Here is a 19,239-nt window from a genome sequence, read left to right as displayed (position 1 = left end):
GCAACCCCAGATTCCTTCCCTTTCTTCCCAAGCAGCGGGGAACAACAACCTGTTTCTGTAGGCCAAGCCTGAAGCTGCTTTTTTAGTCATCTCTACAATTATTTGGATCTTACCCATGCTGGAAGAATGCCCTGCTGAAAATGTGGAGATCTAAAATTGACACTAAAATCAATAATACAGGATGTTATAAAATGATTTTTTAATAGGATAATTATAGGAAACACTCTTTGGTTTTAAAGTCACAGTGTGTAAACCACAGTTCTTCAACACTTAAATAATTGGCAGTGCTGTATTTTCATCTCTCTAGTGTTAACCTTGTGCTCTGTGCTCTTTTTTGGTTTTTTTTTTACTTACAAGGTAGATGTCTCCACTTATGCCAGGTTGATGTAAATGATTTCTTAATATTTTGTAAAAAATGGTATGATAGCTATTTACAAATGTCCGTGGAATATTGGAATGTTACACAGGCAGTTTGTGATCATTGTGTTTGCCAAGATATGCCACGTAGAAATTACTTTGACATAGAGAGGAAAAAAAGGAAAAAAATAATGGTTTTAAATTATATTACCTTACAGAATTACCAGGAAGAAAAGTGCATTTTATGTATTCTGCATCATTTGCCATGTTTAGATGTGCCCTTCAAAAAATAAACAATTTCATATTCTGGATTAACCACTGTAGTTAAAATTAATAACTAGAAGAAAACATTTATTATGGTATTTACTGAATTTGATGTGTGGGACATTCGTCTGGCATGGCTGGAGGTAAAATATGATATGCTAAAAGCTGCTTCTCTGCTTCTGCATGGGAAATATTCTCTGAAAGAGTTCTCTGAAGTTTTGAGAGCTTAATTGTGATATGAAACATAGCTGAATGTTGCATAGCTGAGAGATGTATTTTTGTCAGGACTGCTGGGTAAGTACCAAAGCAGCATGGTTGGTCCCAAGTTGGAGAGTTGCACTTAAGAAATAGTAAAGATAGATTTGTAAATACATAAATATCATATATGCACATACAGATCATAGACTCCTAGAATCCTAGAATAGTTTGGGTTGGAAGGGATCTTTAAAGATCATCTAGTCCAACCCCCCTGCCATAAGTAGGGACATCTTCAACTAGATCAGGTTACTCAGAGCCCCATCTAACCTGGCCTTGAATGTTTGCAGGGAAGGGCAGCTACCATGTCTCAGGTCAACCTTTCACAACCCTCATTGTGAAAAATGTCTTTCTTATATCTAGTCTGAATCTATCCTGGTTTAGTTTAGAACCATTACCCCTTGTTGTGTCACTGCAGACCCTAATAAAATGTCTGTCCCGATCTTTCCTGTAGGTCTTTAAGTACTGGAAGGCCATAATATCTCCCTGGAGCCTTCTCTTCTCCATGCTGAACAGCCCCAACTATCTCAGACTTTCCTTACAGGAGAAATTCCTCTGATCACGTTCATGGCCTTTCTCTGAACCTGCTGCAAGAGGTCCATGTCTTTCCTGTGCTGGGGACCTCTGAGCTGCATGCAGCATTCCAGCTGGGGTCTCACCAGAGTGGAGAAGAGAAGTAGAATCCCTTCTCTCGACCTGCGGGCCATGCTGTTTTGGATGCAGCCCAGAATACAGTTGAGTTTATGGACTGCACATTGCCTGCCCATGTCCAGATTTTCATCCTCCAGGATCCATAGTTCCTACTCTGCAGGACTGTTCTCAATCCATTCATCCTCAAGCCTATATTTATAGCATAGGTTGCCCTGACCTGGTGCAGGACCTTGCATTTGGCCTGGTTGAACCTGATGAGGTTTGCATGGCCCCACTTCTTGAGCTTGTAAATATGTTAATATTTATAGTATTGCTGCAATGTTCAGATTATGCTTAGGTAAGCAATATATCTACCCAAAAGGAAAACATTTACAACCACTTGAGGCATTACTAGCTTTCTGGCTTTTCACAATTTATTTTCAGAAATATTATGTAGAAATTGCCCCCCTGTGATTGCTTTTTCCCTTCTGCAAAGGTTTTAGCAGTAAATAAAATTTTACTAATGCATTAAATAATTCAGCAATAATTTGGCCAGACAGACCTTATTTGCATCTTTGCCCCAGATTTTTGTCGGAACTATTGACCTATTTCTCTCAGTTCTGCCTTTCTAGTAATTTGGTGTAGAAAATCATATGCATATTCTCTCTATTGAAAGTCTTGGTATGGCTGTTGTAAATGATTGTATGTATAAAAATACATGGCTGCTTAGTAACCAAGTTCTTGTAAATAGTTTGGTTCATAAAAAATGAGTTTCAGAAATGCAGAGTTTAAGACCAGATCTGCTTTTTCTCTGTTTCCTCTCTTGCTGTCCCTTTGAAGCCCTTCTGCTGGTCTTTTTCACTATTGGTGCAGATTAATATACAAAGGATTGATGATGTATATGAAAGCTATGATGTATATGAATAACAGAAGGCAGCACTGAATTGGAAATTATCATGTCAGGGATTAATAAAATCTATACAGAAAAAGAACTGTAAAGGTAAACTTCACTGGAACCCTTGACTATATTATTAAATACAACCTGGTAAATAGTTCCTGCTATCAAACTGAAACAAGACTTCCAAATCTGAAATCAGAAGCATCATCTGCTGTTACAGTGTGGCAGACAGCAGTCACATATTATATGCAATATTGTCATAAACTGTAAGAAGAGAAGTTTTGGAACCACACCTAGGAGCAAGGGTGAAGAACAGCATCTATTGACTCTTCACATTCCCTTCTCTGACTGAGCATGGAAGCTCTGCTTTGCATCTGCTCTCATTGCAGTGGGTTTTGCTACATCTAACATTTCATTCATAGCTATGTGTTCTCCAGAAAAGTGATGGAAGTACTGTTTCTCAAAAGCTAATTGCTTCAAAGTAATCCTGTGGTGGCTGAAGCTATAAATTTCTCAAAATACTTAGACAGGCCCATGTAAGCTAGTCTGATGTTTACCTGTTCCCTGGAAAGGCTACAGCTGTGTTTCCTTCTGTCATATACACACCACCTCTTCTAATCAGGTTTCAATGGTAGGTGGCACAAGTTGAATGAATAGTGATATACTTAGAATAAATTAAAACTGAGAACTCTGCTGAAGTATCTTTCTTATATTACAGAAATATTTTAAAATGAGAAGGGAAAGGAGGTAATACATCCTAATCCATGACCTAGTGTGTTGAAGTTGAAACTATCCATATCTGTGTATAAGAACTGTGAATTATTATGTTGAAAAACAAGACTGTATGTGCCTGCATGCAAATATATTTAAATGGAAATACTAATATTGCTACAAGTAATAAACTAGAGTGAAAACACTGTTAGGTTTTCTTCTGTATTCTGAAACTTAGTTCTTTCAGTAGGGAAGGAGGAAGGTTTTTGGAGTCTCTTTTTAATAGATATAAATATTCCAACTATTACATTTTGAGAAATGAGTAAAACAGGATCATCTGTTAATACTATTCATACAGGCTTAAAACAGGGTTGTAAACAGTAATTCAAAATGTCTGGTTTCTGCACCAGTGGAGACAGGGAGGTGTTTATTCAGTAAGAGATGAAAGGCATGTGCATTAACAAATTACATTCTTACAGAACAAATCTAGCAAAAATCTGAGTTTTCATAATATTAGTTTATAAGCAGCATATTAAATACTTGAAAAATACTATATTTTTGCAAATGGGTTCTGTCATGACTGTTCTAAATATATGAAGTGCTTATTTCAGTAAATGATTGCATTTAAATTTTCAGTCTTCTATGTTAAACACCTTTACATTCAGGAAATCTAAACTACTTTGGAATATGACAGGAAAGATTTTTTTAATACGTGTACCTGACTGAGAAAATGAGAACATTAAATTATTATTTCCTGACAGTCCTTTAGCTTCAAAATTACACACAGGTCATTCCTAAATTTATCTGAAACAGTGAACCTTTAGGGAGATGTTTTTGGAACTGCCAGTCTGCAGAATGACCTCAAAAGAAGCTTATGCTTAAATGACCAGTACATTTATTTACACACATCTCACAGCACTAATGTGCATCAAATGGTGCAGCAGATTATACAGATGGTCATTTTGCTGTCCACTGGCTTCCATTCATCAGAAATAAGGGAAAGAGGAGACCTTTGCATTAAGGTGTAAGGAGCTCTACTTTAATCATGGCTGAGTTTGTAACTTTGCTTTTCCGAATCATGCAACAGCAGTCCCCCAGCAAAGTCAAATCACAGAAGAGTAATAAAACTACTGAGGTGGCTACTTCACATTCCTCAAGCTGCTCACTTTTTTTACTCAGCATAGAAGATCTAGCAGTGTCAACTCATTCCCATGGCCATGTTGCCTTCATCAAGGGCAGACAGAAATGAGAAGGCATCTGTCATGGTTTGAGCCCAGCTGGCAACTAAGCCCCACACAGCCACTTGCTCACTTCCCTCATGGGATGTGGAAGAGAATCAGGAGGGTAAAAGTGAGAAAACTTGCTGGTTGAGATAAAAATAATTTAACAGGTAAAGCAAAAGCTGTGCATGTAAGGAAAACAAAACTAGGAATTCATCCACCACTTTCCATGGTGTTCAGACTTCCCCAGGAAATTGGTGCTCCATCATGTGTAACAGTGACTTGAGAATACAAATGTCATCACTCCAAAGGTGTTCCTCCTCCTCCTTCTTCTTCCCACTGCTTTATATACTGAGCATGACATCAAGTGTTGGGTATGGAATATCCCTTTGGTAGTTGACCTCACTGTCCTGGCTGTGTCCCCTCACAAATCCTTGTACACCCCCAGCCTCCTCATTGGTGAGGTGGGGTAGGGAGCAGGAAAGTCTTTGACTTTGCAAGCACTGCTTGGCAATACTGAAAACATCCTTGTGTTACCAATTTTTTCCAGCACAAATCCAAATCAAAGCCCATACTGGCTACTGAGAGAAGCATTAACTCTGTCTCAGCCAAAACCAGCACCGTGGGTGCAGAATCCGTGGGTAATGGTCTTCTGAGTGGATTGTTTCAGAATGCAGTCTTACAATATTAGTAGCAGTGTAGTGTTTCCAGTATACTGTACTTTAGGGCTTTTGGAATACTGACCCTCCTGTGATGTATGAACAGCTGTGCCAGTCATGGCAGTGTTTCTTTTGCAGAGGAAGTTTTGACTTAATTCAGCTAGTTTGTTCTGCCAGAGAAGTCTGACTTCTGCACTGAGATTGGTTAATTTTAGACTTAACTTCTTCTATTGCCTGTAAAAGCTTTCTTAAACTTGCTGTTAGGACTATTCAGTCATTATAAAGCTCAGCAGAATCTAGAGTCACCTTTGTATTTGTCAAGCTCTATGTAATGGGAACCCACTTGTGATATGCATAGATATAAATTTATTAGCCAATTCTTATGCCTTTTTCTTGAGCAGCTTGAAATCAGAAGAGAATGGTTGCTCTGTTCCTTAAAAATACTTCTGTGATATTTTTGCCCCTGTATCTTTTAAAGTACTTCATTGCAGATTCTCTTTAAGGCATAATTCTTCTTTTTTGTCATGCATGCATCCACGTCCACCTAGATCAGTAAGTGTGTTCATGTGTGAAAGTGGTTTACAGACACCAAGGCTCAGAGTGAGAGCCATAGGTTCTTATGGATTATTATCTCAGTGTGCCTGACAAGTGTGCTCATATGGAGCTATAGAATAAAGTCTGTGCAAAGTACTTTTGAAAAAGGGGAAGAATGGACCTTTTCCCTAATGCAAAGTTAATTTATGTACTCTTGAGTAAAATAGCATATCAAGAATAACTTCATGGATTCTAAAATGCAATTTTTAATTCCGGAGCACAGATGAGTGTATTTTGTCTGATACATGGCCACCAAATTTGGACCTTCTCAGTAAGACATCTATTTAAATTCTTACGAAAATGTTGGTGTGCAGAGATTGCAGAGACTCCTGAAAAATGAGTACTGTGTACTGCATAGTTGGTGTGGTTGTCCTTAGGGAAGTTTTAAGTGGTATTTTGTCACTGGTTGGTTTTTGTTTGTTTTTTTTTTTCTGAAGGACAGTAATGTTGCCATCTTCTTTGGGAAAGAGGTCTTTACAAAATCCAAACAATATCACAGTCTGAAAAATATCTCAGAAATGGAGCACTTTTTTGAAGGGGGCTGGGTAGCAGAGAATAGACAGCTTTAATTATTCTCATGGTGTTAAGATATTCATGATTTTCACTTTAAAAGTGATTCTGTTGCTTTTTAGATGGTCCAGCTGAAGCATCTGTTACAAATGGAGGCACTGCTGCTGTCACAACACTGAATGATGACCTGGATATCTTTGGCCCAATGATCTCTAATCCTTTACCAGCAGCTGCAGTACCTCCTGCTCAGGTAAAATTTATTAAGTGTATTTAGTTATATGTATGTGTAAATATGTGCATTCACATGTGTACTTTCCTTCAGGAAATTGTTCATTCACACAAATGGAGTGCACACTTCTCAACACATCTTAAGCATCTCATGATTAGAGATGCTTAAACTGTAACACTGATATTTTTCTCACCTCTTCAAGCTTCTGGACTGCTTGGATATAGAAGTAGATGGTGTGGTCTTCCCTTCTGGTTATTCAGCTAAATTGGATTCTGTCTTACCCTGGTGATGGTAGTAATGTTTTAATTTCATTTATATTCTTTGGTCTTGTTCTTTTTTTAATAGGTATTGCTGAATGTAACTTTATGTTCTCAGGTTATTGGGCATCAAGTCATCCTTTTAAAGACCTCTTATTGCTTTGTGATGCTGATATTTAGGAAAGGCTGCAGCAGATACTTCTCTCTTAGACCTGCTAAAAATTTGGCATCTGAGGTTTCATACTCAAAATCAAGAGCAGATATCAAGAAAAATTTATATTGCTACCAGGGCTGATCTGTCTTTTGTATCATCTTGGAACTTGTATGTCTTATTTTCTTAAGGGAGAATAGCATAACTCCTGCATCTGGCTTGCTCCTTCTTATAGCTGTGATCGTTTGGAAGCAAACCCATCACCATGCCTGTTGTAGCCTGGAGAGGCAGCTTTGGGACACACAAAGAAACTGCTTGAAGCTGCAGCTCTCCTAAAGTAGCTGTATGACTCAAAGAGCAATGTTTTGGTAATGGACATGTGCAGACTTCCTTAACCCAGACTTTCTTCTGAGAGGGAGGTTTTGGAGTAGTGCTGGTCTAACTTCCCCATCTGGGGCATATTGTTAAGGTCATTTAGAAGCTTATTTTTGTGTAGGGCTTCCTATCTCACTCTGCTGAACCAGGAAGAATAGTGTGTATTCTTGAATTTATGATTTTGGGACATGTGATCTGTACTCTCTTCATCCTTTAGTTTTCATAGTATGTACAATGGAAGGAATAATGATGAAAAGTGTTTTAAAGCATATACATGTTGTTCAAGAGATTTTGTTACCCTTTACTCTCCCTTTTCCTGCTTGCTGCTGAGGGTTGACTATGTGCAACATGCTAGTGAGGGTTTCAGAGACTGAAATCACATTTCTTTTTAAGCATGATGCTACAGATAGAGCAAACTTCCCACCATGCATTAAGCTACCCATAAACAGTGAGGGAAATAACATGTATATTTGCATTTAGATTTGGATGTGTTAGCTAAAATTGCAAAGGAAATTGTTGGTGTAGATTTTCTTATCTCTTCTGGAAATCTCTGGTCAAAGTACCAGGAACAGCAATACTGGAGTTCTTCTTGTCTGTTACTCTAATGCCTTATGTCAAAATTGATCCCTGTAGAGCTAGATGTGAAAAGCAGTAACCCCTTTCTAGCTTCCCTTAGTTTTTAATTTATTACATTTGGGTGTAGATTGAGCAAATTTAAATCTAGAATCGTGAAGTTTGCACTTGCTCTCAAAATAAACGGGCCAATGGGTACATAATGGGTAGCACTGAATTCTGGTTTTCCCCTTTTCCAGCTGTTCTGAAGCTGGAAATTATGACTGCTGTATGTAGTTACTGTGTGCCCAGGAGAAAAGAGCAGCCTGAGAAAGAAAAGCCTTCTTTTGTTTCTGTTCCTTGGACATGTGATGTGACCTGCTGGTTAAAGATTGATTTAGCAGGAATGCAGGAAATCCAAAAGAAGGCTAAATATTTAAGAGTGAAAAAAAGCAAAGTGAAGGGTGATACCCTAGGTGATGATGACTAGTGATGGGTTAAATAATGGAGTAGCTGCTAAAGCATACTGAATTATATGTATATATAACATTTTAAATGCGTTTCTGTGACAAAGATTTGGTCACTGGACCTTTTGTGAGAGGAATATTTTGACATGTTGTTCATCTTATTGCTGGTTTCTAGAAGAAGTATGGTACTTACTAAATTGATTTAAAAGTGGTAGAAAGGACAATATTATTCTCAAAATCTGGTATCACCTTGTTTACATACTAGAAACTATGAATATATTCACATGCTGTAAACAAACCTGTCCAGATTTGTAGTGACATTTTTCTTTCTTCTGAGTGCTGTAATCAGGAGGAACAAACAGAACTTTCAGCAAGCATGTTTTTATCAAGCACATGATCCTTATGATGTATTGCAAGATTTAATTCTTGGTTATCTTCCATTTTTAATCAGTAATCTCAGAGAAAATGTAATATAATCAGATAACCTACAGATAAGAGACAGGAAAACGGGTAGGTAGCAGAAGACAAGTTTCTGATGGTGATTACATGGGTTGCTTGCTAAAGTGGGGCAAAGAGAATATTATTCTGTTTTTCTTCAAGGTTATCAAGACCTTGCATGTGTTCTGTTTCAGGATGGTGGTATCTAGTCTGGGAACTGAGACTGGGGAGAAGTTTCCTCTCATTTGGCAGTGCTATAAAGTATTTTGTAAGATCTTTCACCTTGCAACATGGATAAAAGTTTTATGGGATTCAGAGAAGAGTTAGGAGAATACAGGGTGCCTTATTATGAGAGGGTTTAAGAGCTTGGTCTAATTATTTTGTGCAAGGCTGTAATTGGTGAAATGGGCATGAGCTCAGATCAGCAGTTGAGTAACCCTAACATTCAGTTCTTGTGCTTGAAATTGGAAAATTTGAAGTAGAAGTCCATGGCCAAACCCTAATTTGAACTTGTTTGAATATCTATTAACAGAATGTATTGAAATTTTAAAAAATTAAGTAGAAGAAGGGGATGAAATGTGGAATAGCATAGCTTGCTTTTTCACTGAGATATTTATCATTATGTTCTACATTGGAGGTGTGTCTGAGGTGCCACAGTGGGATTTGAGAGCTTTTCTTCTGAAAAAGAAGGGAATTTATTCGTGCTCCTCAAACTGATCTGTATGACCCTCGAGTTTTCACAAGATTGCTTTGCTTCTCCATTTTAACCTGAAAGGCAGCATTTAATGCTAAATGCACTCTGTTTTATGGCACTGTGGAGCACAGAAATGTCTGTTTGAATGTTTTATTATGAGACTGAAACATCATGATGTCTGCAAAACTTGAGATTTATGTCCATTGTCATAGCCAAAGCATATTTTTCAAGTGAAAACAAAAGCATTTGTTTCTCCTTTTTCAAATGTGACTTGAGCATTGATGATCATGAGTACTTTGACTCTGCTTTCAGATATGTTCTCAAAAACATTTAAAATGTTTCTTTCCACTGTTCTGTATAGCTCGATGCTATTATGCAAACAGTTGAATTTGTAAAGGACTGGTAAAGAACAATATGTGACAGAGTAATTTGGTGTTTTATGGAATTTTGCCTATTTGCAAACTCAGGAGGGTTTAAAAAGAGTTACTTTAAGCAGCTCCTAAAGTAGAACTAGATAAAAGGCATGTGCTATAAATGATGCATTATTCATGGGCACAGAAAGGAAAGAAGAACGTTTCATGTGTTTAACAATGTTTTTTCATGTAAAGTGGGTATAGCTTAATTATAGGTATTAAATTAGGGTTTGTTGCCAAATGTTGTATAGGAACTGAGCAAAAGTCTATCATTTTTATCTATACTTAAAACAATTTCCTAAATTGTTTTAGCCAGATGTTGATTTCAGATTTTGTATGGTGTATCTTCCAGCAAAAGTGTGATGATCTTTCTTCAGTGAAATTTGTAGGGAGGAAGAGAAGGGGAGAACTGTGAGGTATTAAGTTTGGAAGTATTAATTCAGTGAAATGTTTAATATATGTCTTTCTCCAAGCAGGATACTCAAATCTAGTCAACTTAAACTTTCTTGGATTTTGTGTGTGTGGTGCGGGGGGGCTGATTTAAATTATACTGTCTTGAGTATGAGCTGAGATTCAGTTCAATGGTTACAAAAGTGTATTTTCATAGAGGTGATGTATGTTTTTCATGATTCATATCTGAAAAACTTTGGTGGCATATTTTAGATAAAGAGATGTTCATAAATACTCATTTTTCCCTGAGGTCAGGTGTGTGTACCTAGCATGGTTGCCATAGATCAGCAGACAAGCTTCAACTTATTAATAAATTGTGGTTATGTTAATGTGTCAAAGTCCTCAGATTTTATGTAAAAATGTATTGTTTCAGAAATTTGCTTTATCATGAGTGCTATTTAAGCAGGGCAGGACTGGAGAGCTATGTAGTCCTATTCCAATATGATCAGTTGAAATGCTTGTAGCTTGTGCTTATGTTTGCTTTACCCCTGTCAATATTTTCAGGTATCTGAAAGCAAAAGTTTTGTTCCTTCAAATAGAGTTAGAGCAGTTCCAAACATGACTACAGGCTGGGCAATAAACTGAGACCAGGCCTGCACAGAGGGACTTGGTGGGGGCTGGTGGGTGCATATCTGAGTGTGAGCTGGCAATGTGCACTTTCAGCCTGGAAACCCAGCAGTATCCTGGGCTGCATCAGGAGAAGTGTGACCAGCAAGTCAAGGGAGGTGATTCCTCAACTCTGCTACCTCTTATGAGAGCCCTTCCTGCAGTGCTGCATCCAAGTCTGGGGCTTCCAACATAGAAAGGACATGGAGCTATTGGAGCAGGTCCAGAGGGGGCCCACAAAGATGCTCAGAGGGATGGAGCACTGGTCCTGTGAAGTGAGGCTGAAACAGTTGGGGTTGTTCAACCTGGAGAAAAGAGAAGGCTCTGGAGACACCTTACAGTGATCTTTCAGTATTTGAAGGTGGACTACAGGAAAGATGAGGAGAGACTCCTTTTTAGGGTGTCTATTGACAGGATAAAGGAAAATGGCTTCCAATTGAACAAGGATAGGTTTAGATTAAATACTAGGAGGAAGTTCTTTACTGTTAGGGTGGTGAGACTCTGAAACAGGTTGCCCAGAGAAGTTGTGGATGCCCCCATCCTTGGGAGTGTTCAAGGCCAGATTGGACAGGACTCTGAGTAACCTGATCTGGTGATCTGCCCATGTCAAGGGGTTGGAACTTGATGATTTTTAAGATCCCCTCCAACCCAAACCATTTATGAATCCATGATTATACTCTCTTAGGTGTTTTAAATGCCTTAGGTGGAGCGCAGTGGAAGAGCAGGCATCATACTCCAGAACCAGGAGTCAGCTGAACAGACTCTAGAGGAACAAAAATTTATTTTGAGTTCTAGAGAAGGGAGGTCTGAAGAAGGAGTTGAAAATGGGACTGCAGGGAAGATAAATGTTTTCAAGCCTAGACAAGGATGATTGCAAAGGAAATGTATTGCTTGTTGTGAGTACTGGACATGCAGCAAAAAATAAAGTTGAATTTTTAATCTTATTGTAAGGTTAATTATATTCTTGGATGTGATCTGAGTGATAGAAATCTTAACCTTTTTCAGATATTGCTGATAATTCCTAAAAGCAAGAGAACACATGAGATTTCTTAGTGTTTTTCTTTCTGAACTGAATATAGTTGAGTGCTCATTTCTTCCATAGTTATTAACAGGAAATAAAAGTTGATTATTATTAATGGAACTGGGTAGATGTCTAAAAACAAAATATGCAAAATCAAACCAGGAAGTGTTGAAATAAACATCAAGTCCATTTTCAGTGCGAAGATAAAAAAGGTAAGAATGGTATATAGAATTTAATAATAATGTACTTAGTACCTTGCTTACATAATAATTGTGTGCTAGGCTGTATTTTCCCAATGCAAATAGCTCTTCCAGTCAGCAGGGAGAAATTGAAAATGTTGTGTGGGGCTATTATTTATCACCATACAAATGGAAAACAGTAGAGGCCTGGCTTTTCTGCAGGCTGTCCCTGCTTTCCTAGATACCAGCCAGAGCCAGAGACATGCTGGTAGCAAGAAAGTGCACATGTGCTTTTTTCTCTCTTCCAGTCCTTCTTTCAAATCCATGTGTCCCACTTCCCTCTTTCAATTTGCAGGAAAAATTCTGTTGCACTGATATCATGAAACTGCTTATCAGTATGATCCTTAAGCAGCTGATGGATGAGCATTAGGTTTAGCATAATGACTCTCTGAGAGCACTGTGTGTAGGAAAATGATTATATGAGTGCCAGGTGTGTTTTTATAGAGGTCTTGGGTAGCATGACAATGTTAGAGATACAAAAATCATGTTAATGTTGCTTGTTTTTTAACTTGGATGCTACCTGCTGTTTTCTTGCCATGTATTTTGCATTGCCTTCCATTTTTTTTCAGCTGATGAACACTTCAGGGAGTGCTTGTCCGGTGCTTTGGCTCCTTTGAGGGTCTTCTAAAACCAAACTGAATGAAGAGACGTAAATGAACATTTAATCTTAGGTTGTAAACATAACATGATCAGACCTCCAGGCTTCCAGCTCTGCCTTCTAGAGAAAAGCAAAGTCCTGCCTTGCTGCCTGCAGGTTGCAGAGGGGCAGCTCCCTCTGTTCACCCACTTGCAGTGCTCCTGTGTCCTCCTCCCTGCAGCCTGCTGGGCACAGCTGCCACACAGGGGCTGACCTGGGCAGGCACCACGGGAGATCTGTGTCAGCAGGGAACAATTCAGTAATGGGCTTTTACCTGAATGTATCGTTAAATCTGATTCTGGTATTTTTAAAAACTGGTTATATCACACTGATAAAAAATTTTCTCAAATAGGGCTTCCTACTACCCCCTTAAATAAAAATTTATTTGCTTTGCAATCAGAAATTATTGTGAGAAGGAAGAGGAAGAAGTTTTTTTAGTATGTACAGAAAAAAATGGAAAATTTAACTGTATACTGACCAGAGAGGTTTCATAGGTATTTTTCTGTTTGCTTTCCTTCTGCAGTGCTGTCAGCCCACTCTTGGTTGCCCACTAAGTCCTACTGACTTTGGCCTAAATTGGCTGTAGTATAAATGGAGATTTTTCACTTTCCAGAAAGTACCCAATTTTTTTTTTTTTTTTTTGGTTTTTTTTTTTTTTGTTTTTTTTTGGTTTTTTTTTGTTTGTTTGGTTTTTTTCTTCCCTTTCTACAGCAGTTTTGGAAATTTTTCACCGTCAACTGTGTGAATCTGCAGTCCTTTCTCTTGCTGGTTTCTTGCAAATTTAGCTGGTAATAGAATTGTTTTGTGGTTTGTTATTTTTCCTAATCTATGGCACTGCCTTATGCTACAGGTTTTAGCACTTCAGAAGTCACACATTTAATGTGTTTTTTGAAGCTGCATATTGAATATATGTATTGTGGTGTTTGTAACAAATCCAGTGTGACCATAGTGGACTTCTCAGGGCTTAGTCAGCAGCACACCAGCAAAAGCAGAAGATCTGAGATAGTTGCTTTAAGGAAGATTATAGGGGTGTTCCATATCTGTGTATTTTGTGGTGTGCTTTGTCTGTCTGCTAAACTTGGGTATGGGATCTCAATGAACAGACCTGGTTACATGTTGAGTTCATTGACAGTGGTATTCCAAGGAAGATTTTCCTTTAGTATGGAGAAGAGTTGAAACTCATGCAAGCTGTGAGTGCAGTAGGTATATGCTAAGCAGCTGGGGATCACTTAGCTGGACTAAAATAGGACGATAGTTTAAGTATGATTTGCAGTCCTGGCTCTTTTTCATTGTGCATGCAGTTGATTTGTATTAAAAGTTCCCACTGATAACAGGATGAGTTGTGTATTTTAAGGAATATAACAAGAACCTGTGTATTACTTGGTTCCCTGAGAAACTGTATGGGTATGAACAGCAACATAACTAAGTAGGAACAGCACTAAGAGACAGGATGTAATTTGCTTACAAAACATTCTATTGCAAGAGCAGTACAAAGCCTGCCAGCCTGCCTGTATTTTAGTTTTTTATTTGTAAATTGCAGTAAGTTTTAGATAATTATGCTTTCTCAATAAGTGAAACGTGCTTAAAGAACTCTAGGCCAATTATAAACAATGTATTTTAGAAATTTCATTACTTGAAGTAGATAACTAAAATCTTGCCTTTTCTCCAAAGATACATTTCAAAGCACTTAATCTTTTGTTTTAGCTCTTCTCTAATCTGTTCTGCCTATGAGAGGATTAATGAGATGTGAATTTTAATCTCCTTATTGATTTCCTAATTATTTTTCATAATCTAACTCCAGCTCTTGATTTATGCTTCTCACTGATGAAAAATGTAGAAGCAACAGGAATGAATAATCTCTATGTGTATGCCCTGAAGCTGGTTGAGGATTTAGGTTTTTTTTGTTTTGTAACCTCCATCTGGTCTGATGGTCTTCCATATTGCCTGTACTGCTTTTTTCTGTCTTTAGTCATACCACATACTTTTAAATTCTCATTCACTTAAATTTAGTTTTTGTAAATTAATGAGGTTTTATTAAGTAGAGGGGCAAGGCTGTACAGCAAATATTTAACATCATCTTTTGCTGTTTTCCTTCAGTAGTCTGTCTTGTCTTTTATTTCCCAGAGTGCTTCCACTAAACCAGCAGCTGCCACCTTGTCTGGAGCAGCCGGGGATCTTGATCTATTTACTGAGCAAACAACAAAATCCGAAGAGTCAGCAAAGAAACAACTCTCCAAAGACTCCATTTTATCACTGTATGGCACAGGAACAATGCAGCAGCAAAATGCTCCGGGTAAATAATGTTGTGAAAGTTTCTGTGCAGTCCTATTTTAATCTTTATCTAGAAAAGTTACCTTCTACAAGTATGAAGCTAAGGTTGGATACCTGCTAACTATATTCAAATTAAGGTTTTTATTTTCAGCTTTTATGAAACTGACAAAAATTACTGAAATGTAATATGGATGCTAAAGAAAAACATATATGTGATTTTAATTTATTTATAGCTGTTCAAATTATCAAGTGTGCAATTTACTGAAAGATTTGTGAAGTCTGATTCTGCCATGCAATTAATCAGTGAGGATCTGAGTCCCCAGTGTGCAGGCAGTCTGTCAGGATCCCTGCAGAACTGTCAGAGCTTTGGTTTAGCTGGGTTTGTGTGAATACAAAGACCTCCAATACAGCAATTGAAAGATTCGGGTTCACCACGGGGATGCCAGAATTTCTTAGCAGTTAATCTTGTGGTGAGAGTTGTAAAGTAATGTTTTGCTTTTACCAGAAGCTAAATTGGCAGCACTGACATACAGATGGACAGAGTTATCCTTGCAATTATTTTGGTGCACTTCTGACTGATGGGGTGGGGGTGGAAAATCATAAGACACTTCTGCTGAAATCTTCTCTTCCCTGGTACAGGTATGTTCATGGGGTCGTCTTCTATGCCATTTACCACACAACCATCAACTCACTTTCAAGGCTTTCCAGCCATGGGAGTTCCTGTGCCAGCAGCAACTGGGATGATGGGAAACATGATGGGACAATCAGTGCCAGTCATGGGACAAAGCACAGGTGTGATGGTAGGAGTGGGAGTGCCCAATGGATTTACTGGTACTGCACCGACTGGTGTGATGGGACTTCCTCAAACTGTCGTTGGACCTCAAGGTGGAATGGTGGGACAGATGGTCACACCACCACAAAACAAGTATGGATTGCAACAAAACCAACAAGCTCAATGGAATCTCTCTCAGGTAAAGACTGGCCATTCCCAGACAAGAGTGCTTTAGGAAGAATGATGCTTTTCAGATAGAAAATGTGTGGCTGTAGGAGGAAGGTTAAGTGTAGCCAAGTTAAAGACTACTGGACTGTGAACTGCTCAGAGGCACATGTTAACAAACCAGTGAATAGTTCAATGAAAGATAACTACTATGAAAGCAGAGAATAATTTTGCCACGGTAGACCAAACTCAGTACTCTGCTTCCATAGCTCTTCTCATCCTGTCATCAGAGCCAGCCAAGTAAAAAGCTTAGCTTAGGTAGAGTTACAAAATTTGGAAATGAAACACAGCCTTATAACTAAAAGCAAAATTTAACTACTTGGGAATAACCATTAACAATGAATACTTTCATTCACAGATTTCAGGATAAATTCTGGTGGAATGTGAAGTGCTTTCTGCTCTTAACATTTTCCTGTAGATAATTTGCTTAGGTGCATCTGTTATTTATCTGTAACATTTCCATTCTATGTATTAAACATGTTTCAAAGGTTCTTGAGAAGGGTTAATGTACATGTAGTACTGTATTTATATATTTTCCAAGGAAACATCTTGAAATCAAGTATTTGAGCATTTACTGGGGCAGGGTGAGGCAGAGGGATCAGACTTAAATTATTCCCTTGGAGTTCAGCATGGATGATTTTTTCAGCAACTATTTTTTCATCCTATTGTTTGTATTATGATAACAATATAATAATTCCATGCTGCTTACTTAGTAATGCAGGAAGAGAACCTTAGTGACTGACTTAAATTGGATGATATGAATTTTTACTGTTCTGCTCCGTCTTACGGTGTGAATGTTCATGAAGGTAAACAGCATTTTCTACATGGATAAAACAGCCCCTGTTTGAAAATGCAGGCTGTCATTCTTTGAAAGGTAATTCTTAAAGGTGAGAATTTCAAAATGTCAGATCAAAAAAATCTGTGGATATACTGGGGCAATCTTTTCATAGGTAGCTAGCTTTAAAAAGACCCATATCAGCTTTGAAATTAAAATCTTGCCTCTTATCAATTACATGTTAAAACTTGGCTCCTTGAACAAGCTCTTCACATGTTCCTGTACCCCTTGCACATCAGATGTTGTCAGTATGATGGCATTCCACAGTCTGCAGAACTCTGATCTAAACTCTGACTTTAGTTGAAAGGGGGAGAGCTTGCTTTACCAGACTAACTGTATAGTCTGCTGCTTAAGAATTCTACTGCAGAAGAGGTGAACCACTGGGTAGAGCATGTTTTTATCACCTTTTTTTGTATTTCCAAGTTCAGTGGTGGCTTGTTTTCTGCAGATACACAGTTCTGTGTGAAAGCACATGGAACTTAATTTTACCCTGAAATACTAGTTTGCAATTTACTTGAATTTTTCACCACTGTTTCAGTTTCATTTTGCAGCCTGGTATTGTTCACTCATGTTTAAATGAACTCTGATTTTTACCTAGTGCTGCCTTTAGTTTGAATCAAATGTTACTTATCCAACATCTCTTTTCATTGGCTCTGATTATTAATTGCTCCAAAAGCTCTTTTGCTTTTAAACTCATTTTGACATTGAGCACTTAAAATTACAGTGACTAGATATTTGTAAAGACTAAAAATAGTTTTGCAGCAGCCCTGAAGTGAATGTGCTGAATTTTGAATTCCTTCCCACCTTTAACTAGATGTTAAATTCATGTGAATTTAATTTGATGTGGATTATTTTACTTGTTTTTTAAGGAATTACAGTATCTTGAGTAGATGCTTTAGCAAGGATGGTTGGATAAAACTCAAGTTTATAAATCCACCTCATTCTTTGTTGATTGTCACCTAAATGGACAATTTCTGTAAAAACTGGTGTAGTCAAGGTTATGAAGTCTCCAAAGAAATGTCACTGAAAAAAAAAAAAATCTGGAGCTGCAAGTGCAGACAAGACTACATTACCGGCTTTGCTGTTTCTTTATTGCAGTTACAACAGGTTTGTTCATTATCTTTGAACCTGTGAAAGCAACCTTTTACCAACCAGCCACACTGGCCACCTCCTTCACATGCTGTCAGTTCTCAGGGGACACATACACCAAGTGCTGCAGCCCATCAGCTGATGTATGTTGATGGTTGAAAAGCTGGTAGTATAAAGCTTAGAAACTAAGATGGAGTCAATATTTTTATTTAATGAGAAATATTTTTAGGGAAATGTAACTGGGTGGCTGGTTGGAGGCAGGACTGCTTTTGGCCAGCAGCGTGCTGTGTTTCAGTGCCAGTGCTAACCAGGCTCGTGTGTGTGTGTGTGTGTGTGCTTTGCAGATGAATCAGCAAATGGCTGGAATGAACCTCAGCAGTTCCAGCAACGTGATGGGCTTTGGCCAGCCCCCCAACACAGCCGCAGGATGGACTGGAAGCTCCTCTGGCCAGACTCTCAGCACACAACTGTGGAAATGAAAGTTGCAATAGAAATCTTTCCCAGAACAGCCACCTAACATTCCTTGTTCAAATACATTTACTTTTGCTGTTCCTTCCATGTACATATATATTGTTTTTCTTTTTCCCCAGCTGTTCAGATAAGAATATAACTGACTGACCGTGTTGTGGTCTATATTGATTTAAATTTGATGTAGTGAAAAGCAGATCAAATATATTTCTACATCATTGGAAGCATTTTCATACAATGCATATGATTTCATAGACCATATTAAGAAGCTGCTTAACCACGTACTGATGTTTTTTTCCCCTCAAAATTCTAGATCAAATGTTTGCATATAAGGGATGTAGCTATCATGTTAGTAATATCCAAAAATATGAACCCCCAACCCCCCAAAATTACCCAGTAATCCTGTAGAAGGTACTGTATGAACAAATGTTTAATCATATATAAATAGAATGTAAATGTATCACTGAGCAATGTTTTCTAGTGTATCAAAGAAATTTTGTTTCATCATACATTTCACTGTGATGTTGTTATGGTGTGCATAACAGGGAATGTGGTTATTGAAAGAAAGATAAACCTGGATGTTACTGTAGTTCTACAAATCAATAGTTTATTCTTTTAAAGATGAGCATTTGATGCATTTGCATTTCCTGTGGTAAAGTCTCTGACCTGGCTCAGGACACAGGCGCACAGTGTTAAAAGAGAACTGACAGCACAATATGCATTCAAGGTAACTCAGTGTGAACAGATATATTTTGTCTTGCAGAGAGATCCAGGTTTATGACAGTGATTGTGTTTACATTTTATGGTGCCTCGTAATGATAAAATGTTATTTCCCTATATTAAAAGGATAAATCCATAAATGATTGTGGGTTTTTTATTTCATTGTTGTATGACCTGTTTGACTGCTGCTTTTAATGAAGTAGAACATGTTCAGTTTGGAGGATCCATTTGT

The 19,239-nt window shown here is 37.9% G+C and overlaps 1 protein-coding gene across 3 annotated transcripts in view; it reads left to right on the top strand.

Annotated features, from left to right (window-relative positions):
- The window catches only part of SMAP1 (small ArfGAP 1), a 91,245-nt gene extending 72,098 nt beyond the window's left edge, over positions 1-19,147 (top strand). For all 3 annotated transcript variants that reach the window (XM_053973267.1, XM_053973266.1, XM_053973268.1), the window contains 4 exons: positions 6,221-6,348; positions 14,752-14,920; positions 15,538-15,869; positions 18,164-19,147. In XM_053973267.1, coding sequence (XP_053829242.1) covers positions 6,221-6,348; positions 14,752-14,920; positions 15,538-15,869; positions 18,164-18,298 — 764 coding nt within the window. In that variant the 3' untranslated portion in view covers positions 18,299-19,147. The remainder of the gene's footprint in view (positions 1-6,220; positions 6,349-14,751; positions 14,921-15,537; positions 15,870-18,163) is intronic.
- Positions 19,148-19,239: the final 92 nt, after the last annotated feature.

This window comes from Vidua macroura, chromosome 3 (assembly GCF_024509145.1).
Source record: "Vidua macroura isolate BioBank_ID:100142 chromosome 3, ASM2450914v1, whole genome shotgun sequence".
Classification (NCBI taxonomy): domain Eukaryota; kingdom Metazoa; phylum Chordata; class Aves; order Passeriformes; family Viduidae; genus Vidua; species Vidua macroura.
The sequence above is the reverse complement of the archived record's forward strand: the minus strand, read 5'-3'. Positions and strand labels throughout refer to the sequence as shown.